This window comes from Bombina bombina, chromosome 11 (assembly GCF_027579735.1).
Source record: "Bombina bombina isolate aBomBom1 chromosome 11, aBomBom1.pri, whole genome shotgun sequence".
Taxonomy (NCBI): domain Eukaryota; kingdom Metazoa; phylum Chordata; class Amphibia; order Anura; family Bombinatoridae; genus Bombina; species Bombina bombina.
Window position 1 is genome coordinate 74230061 of NC_069509.1, and position 14505 is coordinate 74244565.

General features: G+C 35.2%; 2 protein-coding genes across 2 annotated transcripts in view; one reads left to right on the forward strand and one right to left on the reverse strand.

Moving 5' to 3' along the window:
* SLC5A10 (solute carrier family 5 member 10) overlaps window positions 1-14505 on the reverse strand; it is a 519796-nt gene that overhangs the window by 245214 nt on the left and 260077 nt on the right. The gene's annotated exons all lie outside the window — the stretch shown is intronic.
* FAM83G (family with sequence similarity 83 member G) overlaps window positions 13597-14505 on the forward strand; it is a 101868-nt gene continuing 100959 nt past the window's right edge. The window contains exon 1 of the mRNA XM_053694329.1: window positions 13597-14484. Within this exon, the coding sequence (XP_053550304.1) occupies window positions 13999-14484 (486 nt within the window). The 5' untranslated portion in view covers window positions 13597-13998. The remainder of the gene's footprint in view (window positions 14485-14505) is intronic.

Genomic DNA, 14505 nt, shown 5'->3' on the forward strand with positions numbered 1-14505 from the left:
TAAGCAGGCGGCACAATTGGCCAGAATAGTAGACTGGAGCAATGTACAAAATAAAGAATGGGTGAAATTAGAACATGATATAGCCAATACAAACAGTTTAGGGGCAATATGCTGGACACGCAAACAATATAGGAATATATTAACACCTGCCCCTACACTAATCAGAGATACTTTGGCCACTTGGGAAGTCTTTACCAAACCACGATATGGTATTTCTACAATCCCTTCACCACTCACTCCCATACTACATAACACAGAATTTCCCGCTTACCAACACAACTGGGCGAATAGCTCACACAACATATTAGCAGGTTTACCATGCTACTCGGTTATAGAGCAAGGAACCATTTTATCAAAAGCATCATTAGCAGATAAGGGTATTCCTTTTTTTCACAGGTGGTATGAATATCTCCAACTCTCGCATTTTATTACTCACAATAAAGATAAACCTAACCTAATTAGAGACCTTACTCCCTTTGAACTTCTATGCTGGTCAACTACCTCTATGAAGGGCTCGCTATCAGCCATATATAAGATTTTAGCAGACATTCATTCCAAGAACCCTCCCTCATATACTAAAACCTGGGAGTTAGAAATGTGCACTAATATAGCGACGGAAACTTAGGACACGATTTTCCAGCAGATGGGTAAAGCACCTTCCTCAGTGAGCATCACTGAAACCAATATGAAGCTCTTGGGAAGATGGTATCTTCACCCTAGTAGGTTAGCAAACATTTATAAACAAGCGGACCCTCTCTGTTGGAGAGATTGTAAACAGGTAGGCACACTTTTTCATATCTGGTGGGAGTGCCCCATACTGCGACCCTTCTGGCAGAGTGTACACAAGGAGATGCAAAATGTTCTCTCCCATGAGATTCCATTCGATCCTCTAATCTTTTTGTGTAACAGGCCACCAGGGATTAAATGTAAATATATATCTACATTATTATATATTATGCTTAGTAGCGCCAAACAACTGATCCCACGATTATGGAAGCAACAAGTGGTACCTTCAATGATGGGTTGGAAACAAAATGTGACTACCCTCCTATCCCTGGAGAAATACCACTATCAAAAAACTACAGGCTAGACTTTTACTGTGCTCTGCTCCTTTATTGGGAAACATGTCTATTCAGCAAGCACACCTCAAGTGTCGTTAGATAGTAAACCCACCTCACATAGAAACACCTGAAATGTGAAGGCCAGCTCTGTAAGGCTCCAAAGCTCTGATCTCACACAGTTTACTAAAACCTATAACATGGCTGTTCCAGATAAATTGTGTTGTTATGATATGGTTAGTTCTGATAATTGTTTTCCTGTTTTTGTTTGATTTTTCTGTTGGTTTTGAAAAGAAAAAAGAAAATTATTATAAGCTTTACAAGACGGACTTTCTCAAAGGATAAGGTGATTCCTAATACCTTGGGAATCATATAATGATGTTAATTTATGTACCATTATTGTGTTTGTCATGAGAAACTTGTATGATTATATTTATATATCAATAAAGCTTTTAAAAAAAAATAAAAAAAAAAATAAAAAAAAATATACATTTAAAAAAACAAAAAAACTTTATGGGCTATATAAATAGACCATCTACAAAACATTTATGCAAAGAAAAAATGAGTGTATAATGTCCCTTTAATGTCATTTGAATTTGGGCATGATGTTTATACTGTGAATGTTTGCTCAATGGAGTTTTTTTTATTGATATTACTGTAAAAGTAAATATTTAATTATGATTTTTCAATCATTGATATAGAAGAAAGCGTTGTCTGATTTTTAAAGATATTTATTTTCAATCAAGAAGAAACAAGAAGACCAGTGCTGGAAATGATTTTCGCATGGAAGAAAGTGTCTGCAACTTATATCATCTTCCTTTATAGGTTTTTTAATCCTGAAAACGCAAAGTTAAGTTGTTTACACCATTGAAAGAAAATAGTTGCTCACTGTATGAGCGGTGTTTGTCTTTGCTGAATAACAGCAATTTTAAAAAAGAAATCTACTGTAAGCTTTTTTAAAAATAAATAAATAAATAAAGCAGTCATAATATTTTATATTACTGTAACCAGAATGCAACACAAGATTCTTCATACTGAAATCTAAAACTATGTAGACTATATATTCACATGTACATCCAAAATGGCGTTGGTGGCTATTTTCAGTGTGAATTGCAAATGTGCAAAATAATTGTTTCAGTCCAAAATGTCTTGAAAGTCCCTTCAGCTGCTGAACTTGGTAAGTGAAAAACATTACAGAAAAATGTGTTGAAAAGTATAAAGAAATTAGAATGTGATCTCCTTCATTCAAGGGGAGTGTCCCAAGTTATTTATAGGGCATTTTTCATGAGCTGATAATGTATTTCGAGTCAGAGAAACAGTGATTGTTATTGTCTAAAACTCAAAAAGTGCCTTTTTGCAGCCAAAAAAGATAATAGAATGTGATTAACCCCAAATGCAAGTTTGTAATGGCGGCGCTTCACTCTTCAGGTGTCACTGAAGTCAGTAATCGTAAGATAAAACCAATCACAGCATAGTCTATATCCCTAATTCACACTAAATAGAAAGTACTCACAAGGAAATGTGTTTGAAAACGACGTTTAATAAATCTTCAACAGCTACAATCCTCAAAGTGGGTATATTTTAAAAAGTTTAATAAAAAGACATAAGCAGCTTCAGTTTAAAATGCTCCACGCGTATCAGCAGATATAGGGGCAAATTTATCATCGATCTGTCCAACGGATCATGTCCAACAGATATCGATGAATGCCGGCATTTATCATTGCACAAGCAGTTCTTGTGAACTGCTTGTGCAATGCCAGCCCTGCAGATTTGCGGCCAATCGGCCACTAGCAGGGGGTGTCAATCAGGCTGATCGTATAGGATCGGGCGGATTGATGTCCGCAGCCTCAGAGCAGGCGGACCAGTTATGGAGCAGCGGTATTAAGACCACTGCTTCATAATTGCTGTTTTCTGCGAGCTTAACGGCTCATGCGGAAACAGGGGCATCAAGCCTTTTTCAAGGGCAATTTTTATACATTGATTGCTCTTGAAAAAGAGAGCATATCTGCTGATACGCATGTAGCTTATTAAACTGAATCTGCTTATGTGTTTTTATTAAACTTACATGTATTGACAAAAATGCTTCTAGTAAAAGTTGCCACTGTTTTAGTAATATCATTTTTCTCTGCACGTGCATGTGAAGCATAGCTAGATATTCTCAGTGCACCAGCATTTTAAATATTGCAGCTGGTCAAAGAGCCAGTGGGGTTTATATCATGTCAGCAATTAACAAATTGAGTCATTACCAGATGGTACAAGTACCTTAGGGAAAAAAAGAAAGAAAGGAGTGGATTTTTTTCTTTACATAAAAGAACTGTAGGTTAACTACCAGTTATCTGATACGTGTGCTCTTTTCTAATCACCCAGGTGTGTAATTACCTGTGGTTTACAGTGAACAAGCAAAAGAGAAGGATGTAGATCTTGAAACAGCTGCTTGGGCTTTGCACAAGGAAACAAGGTTCAGGCTGCACTATAAAAATATAAATGGCTGTTTGAATTTTGCTAGAAAATGAAATAAGGAAACTATAGAAAAATATTAAAATGAAATGTGAAATAAAATACCCTACAGGTCCCTGTTCTGTTCCAGATTCACTGGGTTCACTATACAGGAATGACTGCATATAAAATTGTTTAAAAGGACATGATATTCAAAATAAAAATATTGGATTTTCTGGTTGTGAATAAGCCACCTATTTTCTTTGTGAATAGTCCTTGTAAATCAGTAAGCAGTAGAGTCAGTCACATGCAGAAAGAGGAGCGCTCTACCAGGAACCAACAACAGCTCAGTAGCTTGTTCTATGGCGAGTTGCCACCTAAGATCAGCCTCTTATAGCTCAATTGTGCTTTTCACACAACTTTCAAGAAGTATATTAGTCTGGTCCAACCTAACAAGGTCAGTCCAGCCCCAAAATAGAGTAGCACAGAAGCATAACTTTGACTTTTTAACCCCTTCGCACAATAAAAAATGGTTTAAATAGAGAAATTTAGTTTTGCAGTAGACTGTCCCTTTAATAATAATAATTATGTAGTTACATATTAAAAAATACACTTACATATAATTTGATGCATTTTAACATATATAACTTTTCTATATCTTTACCTGATCATGCAGTTATGTACACCGCACATTTCTGTCTAAAATTGGAGCTGTTATGATTCTGTTCATTTTGTAATGTTGCTTTCATTTCAATAAAGGTTATTAAAAAAAAAAAACTTTAGCCGGGTATCTACTTCTTGCATTGTTGTCTAAGAATCCTACTGTATTTTGTTATTTATCTGCATTATAAGAACCCTAATAACAAAACTGTGCCATTGTGTACGTCCTACATAGCATAGAATCACCGTAGAAAGCATACCAATGCAGTTATATCAACATTGTTTTTAAGCTTTAAAACGGATAGTGTGTAATTTCAGATTTAGCAGTGAAGTGAATAATTAGTTACTCATTTTTAATCAACACATTTACGCAAAATACAACTGGTCTATTGTGACTCTGAAACGTGTGTCACAGGTGAGGGTGTCAAATTAAGCTCTTGAGAATTTAAAGGTTAGAAACGGAATGAAAGTAATTTTTTTGTTTGCATCTTACAAGAGGGACATTTAAAATGTAGTATAGGGTTTTGTGTTTTGAAGAAAGGAGGTCAGCTGCCACCTCACAAACTAGTTGTGCACGTCCTGTAAATTACTTTAAAATGATTTATTGCATGTAGGTTATTTAAAATACTTTATAGTTTTCTTTGTTTGTTTTTTGAAACGTATCACTGTCCATCAATAAAGCATGGGGAACAGGGTTAGCCTTAGCATTTGCAGGGCCTTGGACAAGACAAATTTGTGGGACCCCACAACCCAGTGCTCTTATTGACCTCCCTCATGTATGCCCTGCCCCCTTGATGGCCCACCCCGTCCCAACGGGACAGTATATATTATACCTCCTGATGTGTGTGTGTGTATATATATATATATATATATATATATATATGTGTAAAACAAAGGAAGAATAGCAATTCCTGTCCAGCACAATGATGACATGATGTGATTATTATTGGAGCTGGAAAAAGAAGCCCCACAGCCTTAGGGGTGAAACGCGTGTAGCTGGCAAAAGTGTTTGCAGGAGAAACCAAGGATGAAAAATATTAGCCATCAAGTTCTGGTGGAGGTCTCGTACTCATAATTTACCATACACAATCATAGGCGACATCACGGAAGGGAGAAGAGCACACCAGGCTGTTGACTACTGCCTATTTTGGAGATAATAGGTACACCTGGGAGGTGTGGATCCGCATCAGTGGAACTCCCGTTAGACCGCAAGTATAACCGCTACGGCGGACACCATATACAGCACCAAGCGGTTTTGAGTATAATGTGTCATGAATTTTACCTTGATTGTGGGAGTACCATGAGAACTGTATTTACTATTAAGTGACTGCCTGAACTCAGTATTGAGTGTATTTGCGAAAAGTAAAGGGCGACTGCTTTATTATCCAGACACACTCCAGCCTTCTACCTTCAAATGGTGGTTTTGCTATATACTTCAAAGGATAACAACTCCTCTGTCCTAGTACCGAATGTTACCCATTTATTGTGCCTTCAACAAAATTGGGGACTATTTTCTTGTTTTTTATTATGTTTTTTTGAGAGCTCTCTTTTATAATTTTCCTTTTATTATTGATTTTGCATAGTGCACTATGATAGGAGTAGAATTGTTACTACATTTTGTTGTTATATTATACCTTTCGTCTGCTCCATTAAACACTTTATTATTGCTCCCCTTCTAATTGTGGAATTTTATAGTAGTTACATTATATAATAATATTTTGCCTTGTTGTGGGTTTTTGACCTAGGTAGATATGTACAATTCATTTTATAGGGATTAGTTGTGCTGGACAGGAATTGCTATTCTTCCTTTGTTTTACATAATTTTTATCAACACTTCCTCCTGCACCTCTGGTCTGTTCTAATTCAAAATACAGGCCATAGTCACTAGCCCTTTAAATGGGAAATACAGGCATTTGCTGACACACACCCCATACTAATATATATATATATATATATATATATATATATATATATATATATATATATATATATATAATGGCAATTGTGTGTGTTTGAATATATATATATAATGGTGATTATGTGTGCCTGTGTGTGTAAATATCTATAATGGTGATTGTGTGTATGTATGTGTGTAACTATATATATATATATATATATATATATATATATATATATATATATATATATATATATATATATATATATATATATATATATATATATATATATATATATATATATATAATAGTAATTGTGTGTGTATCTGTGTCTGTAAATATATATAATGGTGATTGTGTGTGTGCCTGTGTGTGTAAATATATATAATGGTGATTGTGTGTGTGTGTCTATAAATATATATAATGGTGATTGTGTGTGTGCCTGTGTGTGTAAATATATATATAATAGTGATTGTGTGTGTGTCAATATATATAATGGTGATTGTGTGTGAGCCTGTGTGTGTAAATATATATAATGGTGATTGTGTGTGAGCCTGTGTGTGTAAATATATATATAATGGTGATTGTGTGTGTGTGTAAATATATATAATGGTGATTGTGTGTATGTATGTGTGTAAATATATACATAATAGTGTTTGTGTTGTGCCTGAGTGTGTAAATATATATATATATATATATAATGGTGATTGTGTGTAAGTATGTGTGTAAATATATATATAATAGTGATTGTGAGTGTGCCTGTGTGTGTAAATATATATAATAGTGATTGTGTGTGTGTGTGTAAATATATATAATGGTGATTGTGTGTGTGTGTGTAAATATATATAATGGTGATTGTGTGTAAATATATATAATAGTAATTGTGTGTGTAAATATATAAAATGGTGATTGTGTGTGTGTGTAAATATATATAATAGTGATTGTGTGTGTGTGTAAATATATATAATGGTGATTGTGTGTGTGTGTGTGTAAATATATATATAATGGTGATTGTGTGTGTGTGTGTAAATATATATATAATGGTGATTGTGTGTAAGTATGTGTGTAAATATATATATAATAGTGATTGTGAGTGTGCCTGTGTGTGTAAATATATATAATAGTGATTGTGTGTGTGTGTGTAAATATATATATAATGGTGATTGTGTGTGTGTGTGTAAATATATATATAATGGTGATTGTGTGTAAATATATATAATAGTAATTGTGTGTGTAAATATTTAATGGTGATTGTGTGTGTGTGTGTAAATATATATAATGGTGATTGTATGTGTGTGTGTAAAAAATATATAAAATGGTGAATGTGTGTGAGCCTGTGTGTGTAAGTATATATATTAGTGATTGTATGTGTGTGTAAATATATATTATGGTAATTGCGTGTGTGTAAATACATATAATGGTGTTTGTGTGTGTAAATGTTTATAATATCTGTGTATGTAATCTGCTACTAGTCTAAGGAGGCATATTCACAAAATGTGCATGGTCTCTTTAAAACCTGACATTGTAATAGGAAGGCAGTATATAATGGCAAACAAAACTTACACTAATGCCAGAGCTCACGTTCTCACTCAGATGTGAAAAAGCATAGAATTCTTGGTTTCAGCTGTCTTATAATAGAGATTTGAAACATAAATTATGTTCACTACACACAAACACAGCCTTACCCAGAAGCCCTAAATTTAACAACTGATATAGTTCACATTTCATTGTGGGGCTCACAGAACGTCAGTTTAAATTTTCATGAAAAGACAGCTGAAACCAAGAATTTCCCCACTTTTTCAGCAGGTGAGAACTTAAAGGGCCATAATACCCAAATGTTTAAACACTTGAAAGTGATGCAGCATAGCTGTAAAAAGCTGATTAGAAAATATCACCTGAACATCTCTATGTAAAAAAGAAAGATATTTTACCTCAAAAGTTCCTCAGTAGCCACCTCCCATTGTAAAGGATTTGTAAGCAGCATTTTAGTGTGTTTGTCCTGGGACATCTGAAGGGATGAGCATCGTGCACTCTCATAGTATTTCACCAATCAGGTAAAGGAAGCTTACTATGAAATCTCATGAGAGTTAAGTCAAATCTCATGAGATCACAGTAAGAGTTCATGACCTCAGCACTGCTGATGCTGATTGGCTGCTGTTCATTTCTTCATTTTTTTTTATTTTTACCTGCAGCTGGGAGCAGCTGAGTATAACTTTTTACACAGAACTTACTCTGCTCAGCTGAGGAGATTGTGAGGTAAAATATCTTCCTTTTTTACATAGAGATGCTCAGGTGATATTTTCCTGTCAGCTTTTTACAGCTATACTGCATCAGTTTCAAGTGATTTAGCATATGAGTATTATGTCCCTTTAAACTCCAGCATGAACATATATATTGGGGGGGGGGTTGTGTTTTTTTTTTTGTTATTTAATGACCCTAATTAATTTTCTTTTAAAAAATATATGACGTATAAATAAATCCTTAGCTTACACGCAAGTGGTTAAAGGGACAGTCTACACCATAATTGTTATTGTTTTAAAAGATAGATAATCCCTTTTTTACCCATTCCCCAGTTTTGCATAACCAACACAGTTATATTAATGTATTTTTTACCTCTGTGATTATCTTGTATCTAAGCCTCTGCAAACTGCCCCTTTATTTCAGTTCTTTTGACAGACTTTCAGTTTTGCCAATCAGTGATAGCTCCCAGGTAACTTCAAGTGCACGAGCACAGTGTTATCTATATGAAAAACATGAACTAACACCCTCTAGTGGTGAATAACCTGTTAAAATGGATTCTTAAGAGGCGGCCTTCAAGGTCTAAGAAATTAGCATATGAACCTCCTAGGTTAAGCTTTCAACTAAGAATACCAAGAGAACAAAGCAAAATTGGTGATAAAAGTAAATTGGAAAATTGTTTAATATTACATGCCCTATCTGAATCATGAAAGTTTGTTTTGACTAGACTGTCCCTTTAAGGTTAGTAAAACCCAAATAATTCTACATAAAAAGGCACACAACCACAAGAGACTTCTCTACCTGAAAAAAATAGTTTTCCAAGTTTTGTTCATTTCTGTATGAGATCCAACACATAACTATTAAAAAAAGAAAACTATGTACTGCCTAGAGTGTGTTTTGAACCTGTGAATGTCAACATTGGAATGAGCTACTCCCCCTTCTGAGCTATCTGGAAGCTTGCTATGTAATTTAGTAGTTTTACTTTTCATAGCAACATTTTTTACTTAAAGGGACATTAAACACTAAATACATAATTGCTTGAATGATGCATTCAGAGCAAAGATTAGACTGAGAAAACGGTGTACATGTATTTTTAAAAATTATATTAGTTGTTTAAATATTGAAAAAGTGAGGGTAAGTTTAATGTCCATAAAAACAGTGGGCGCGGCCATATTGTAACTTAGATTACCTTTTCTGCTAAGGCCAAATAAGAATGGTTATAAATGGCTTACTAGAGTGTTAAACCAATGGCTGTGTAGAATATAGTTGTGTCTACACTTCCATGTTTAACATGAACTGGAAAGCCCACAATATTCAGAATTAAATAAAAAAAAAAAAAAAAAAAATGAAAGTATATTGTAAAGTTGTTTTACTACATGTAATTAAACAATTTATATTAATATCTTGAAGTGTTTAATGTCCCTTTAAGTTCATTGGTAGACCATCCTAGATACAAGTTAAATATGCTTACAAGCAAAATCTCTAGTTTACATGTGCATTAATTATACTTCTTACTAATTAAAACAAAACAAAAAAGTTGTTAACTATAAATATTTACTTCTTTTATCAATTGTACATTGTTTTCTTTGTACCCTTTGTTGAAAAACATACATGGGTAGGCTCAAAACCAGTAATGAACTGCTGGGAGCTGGCTGGTGATTGGTGGCTACACACGTCTCTTGTCATTTGTTCACCAGACGTGTACAGCTAGCTCCCAGTAATGCATTGCTTTTCCTTCAAAAATGGATACAAATTAAAATAAAGCAAATTTGATAAAAGAAAAAAATTGGACACTATTATCTTAATCAGGAAAGAAACATTTTATGTTTTATGTTCCTTAAATTTAATCTGCTGTCCCACTGCCCTACTGCTACCTTAAAGATGACCCCCCCTAGTAAATAACAGCTGTTTATTAACAAATTCCAAATGACCCCATGAACAACAAATATCAGAAGATGAACTATTCATCTGTGCACATCTCTAGTATATTGTATCACCCCTATCCTGTTTTAGCTACAGCCCCAACAGGAATCACACAGGGGAATGTCATGTTTAACACTAGCGATACTGTAATGCTATAGATTTAACCCCAGAAAAATGGTTAATCAAATAGTTAAAGTCCCACAAAGCACTGTTGGTCCCAAGCGGAAAAAGCCCCACTGATCCAATCAGCAGCGTTAAAGGGACATGAAACCCAATTTTTTTCTTTCATGATTCAGAAAGAGCATGTGATTCTAAACAACTTTCCAATTTACTTCTATTATTTAATTTGCTTCATTCTCTTGTTATTCTTTGCTGTAAATGTCTATCTAGTTAAGCTCAGGAGCAGCAGAGAACCTAGGTTCTAGTTGCTGATTGGTGCCTGCAGATATATACCGCTTGTCATTGGCTCACCCATGTGTTCAGTTAGAAACAAGTAATGCATTGTTGCTACTTCAACAAATGATACCAAGAGAATGAAACAAATTTAATAATTGAAGTAGACTGGAAAATTGTATGTTCTACCTAAATCATAAAAGAAAAAAATTGCCTTTCATGTCCCTTTAACGGGTTTCTGTAACTAGCACCGCTGATTGAATCAGCGGAAGGTTCTGTTCAGAAACAGTATGTATTTAACCCTTTTTAAACCCTGGTTTAAATCACATGATCTAATGGATAAAAATGACATGCAGGCACTACAGATGTTTTGGAACTACATTTCCCATGATGCTCAGACAGCCTAAAGAGTGCCTCAGTATCATGGTTTCTGACCCCTGCTCTAACTCATTATGCCATTTAACTCTATAAGGGCCCTTTATTCTCTTTGCAGGGGTTAAAACATAGTTATATGCAGTCAATTGTACAATAACTTTTTTTTTAAGACAAGCACATTTTAACTGCACAACATAAAATGCTCCACTTCCCTAGAGAATGTAATTTTTACACTGGTTTCCATTTCTAACTATGGGGTCAATGTCATTCAGAAAAGCCTATCAATAGGGATCTGCATTCTGATCCTTAGTGAAGATCCGAATTCGGAAGTAAGCAGCAGCTCGTGCCCTTCGGATATTATGGTAGCAGGATTGATTTCTGTAAAATATCCCCACACTAACATCTAAGCAAATCCAGATCTTAGAGTGGGGATCTCTTCCAAGAATCAATCCGGATACGTAAATATCCGAAGGGCACAAGTCGCTGCTTACTTCCGAATTCAGATCTTCACAAAGGATCCAAAAGCGCATCCCTACGTATCAAATCCACAATGACTTTAACAATGAATTATACAAAATAAAATCATTAGATGAACTTAAAACTCCTACAAACAAGATTAAACACATAGATAAAGCCCATCTCTGGAGCCACAGCATATTGCAGAGCCTTGGCAAGACAAGACTAGCGAACCATGTAGGAGAGGCATACTGACATAGCAGCCAATTTACCTACAATGTCTAATGAATTAGAGCATTTTATTTTTGCAATAGAATATCCATTTAAAGGACCAGTTGATACAGTAAAAGGGCAAAGAAAGAAAATGCTCTATCTAATTTCATTATAACACTATTGCTTACATATAACTGAATGCTTAAAGGTGTTAAGTCCGCTACAAAAGTGCAAAAAAGAAAATGCTCCAATATATTATATGTAAGCAATAGCGCATAAGAAATGCCCTAAGTGTTTAACCCCTGCAAAGCAATTAAATGCATAGATAAAGTCAGCTCCCGAGCAGAAATGCACTACTGTTTGCTAGCTGAACACATCTGGCCAGCCAATCATATGCGTATACTAACCAATCACCAGCTAGCCATTGCTGCCCCCTGAGCCTACATAGGTATGCTTTTTAACAAAGGGAACAAAGTAAATTTGATCGTTCATGTCAATTAAAACGTCTCTTAAAATTGTAGGCTCTGTCTGAACCATGAAAGTTTAAAAGAATATCAAAGTCAATTTTTTTTAGACTTTTTAATTTTCTTCTCTTATCAAGCTGACTTTTTTTTCTTGCTATCCTTTGTTGAAGCATACCTAATTAAGCTACACACCAATCTCTTGTCACTGGCTCACCAGATATGCTTAGCTAGCTCCCAGTAAATATATAAATGTAACCCAATTTACAAGGTTTAAACACAGTTTATATGCAAGCATTAGTACAATAGTAAAATGCCTTAATACATTATTTTCTTTTTGTTCTTTAATGTCCCTTAAATTGTGACTTCCATGTCCCTTTAATTTTAAAATAATGAATACTGTAACCAATCAGATTGCTTTGTCGTAAAATAAAATGTGTGCTCTGTCATTCTTCACAAACACAGCTCCATATTTGGGTAGTTTTTCTATCCTTCCATATTTTATTTGTATGAAAGTGTTGTTGGATGAAGTGCAGATAAAGGATGGGGAGGGAATTCTTGTTACTAATATAAACCCTAGGATTACAAAACTGTTTTCACTTATGTTTCCAAGTGAACATAAAAAAAAATCTGTTTTTCATGTGATTATGTATTAAACACATTATCAAATATCTTACCAAACGTCAATATTTAAAGTGATATGAAACCCACATTTTTTTCTTCCGGGATTTAGAAAGAGTATGCAATTTTAAACATCTTTCCAATATAATTATATTATCTAATTTGCTTCATTTTCTTGATATCCTTTGTTGAAAAGCATATCTAAATAGGCTCCGTAGCTGCTGATTGGTGGCTGCAAATAGATGCCTCATGTGATTGGCTCACCCATGTGCATTGCTATTTCTTCAACAAAGGATATCTAAAGAAGGAAGCAAATTAGATAATAAAAGTCAATTGGAATGTTGTTTAAAATTATATTCTGAATCTATCTGAATCATGCAAGAAATATTTTGGGTTTCATGTCCCTTTTACCTAAAAATAACTTATTTTGCAGTGTTTTTTGCTACCATAATGTTACATTTAGTGAGTTCATAAATTTTCTCAGTTAATTGCAGACTGTAACGTTTCTAATATGTGTTTTTCTAATATGTTTGCCAGTTATTATTTGAAAACACTAAACTAAAATATAGTATATAATAAAATAGTAAAAGACAAAACTTTTAAATGAGGTGTAAAGGATAATGCATTTGGACACCAGGAGAGATTATCATCTTGGCTGCAGAGCTTGCAATTCAATGTCAGATCAGATGCAGAAGTCCAGGGAAGAAATAGTTCTGTGAGCTCAGAGGCAGAAGTCCAGGGAAGAAATAGTTCTGTGAGCTGGCTTTGTTCACATGGTGTGGGTGTGAGCAGTAGAGGCGTGATTAGGCAGGGAGTCATGTGATTTCTCTCTTTCTGTGCTGTCCCTACCTGTCTGAGCTGGGGGGAGCTCAGTCTGGAAGAAGTCACCGGTGGAAGAGGCAAGTCAGGAGGAGAAGAGTGAGGCTGCGGATCAGCACCAGATCCCAAGAGAGGGATCAGTGTGGAAACTGATCAGATCACTCAGGGGAACTTACCACTTAATTGCACAACTAGTAGTCTGTGCCTAAGGATCACTATAGAAGAGATCACTGCTACTTATGGGAAAATGCCTGCTTACTGCTGTGCTAATGCTGCACAAATGAAAAGAAGAGGTTCCTTTGCCTGCAAGTGGCCAGGGCTGTAACCCATTCCTTCTTTTGTTTGTTATATCACTTCTAAAGCGCAGGGGGAAGGAAATCTGAGACCTACAAAAACGTTTTCTAATTCGTTGGGATCTACTCTAGGCAGGATCTAGGGATCTTAGCTATGGCTCTTTCTCAGATTCAGTGTCTGGACAATAACAATGTGAACTGGAGATCCAGTGAGTCCAAACCAGAATTTTTTTATAGTGAGGAGCAGAGGCTTGCGTTGGAAGCCCTGGTGTCCACGGGACAAGATTCTTTCTATGAAGTCATTAAAAAGGAGAATATCAGGGACTTCCTATCTGAGCTGGAACTCAGCAGGATAACTGGCACTGTGGAACCTTTTGACCCAGACTCTGGTCATCATTCTAAGATCTCAGTGGAAAAGAGTGAGAAGGAAGAAGACGACACCTCAGAAGATAATGTGGGTCATTCTTTGGAATACTGGCCAGATAAGTCAGACTGTTCCATCCCAGATCTGGACTTGGGTTGGCCGGACACTGTGGCTTACAGAGGTGTAACTAGGGCTACAGTCTACATGCAGCCACCTTTAGATGGCCAGCCCCATATTAAGGAGGTGGTCAGGAAAATGATCACCCAAGCACAGAAGGTGAGTACCCCTGACATATGG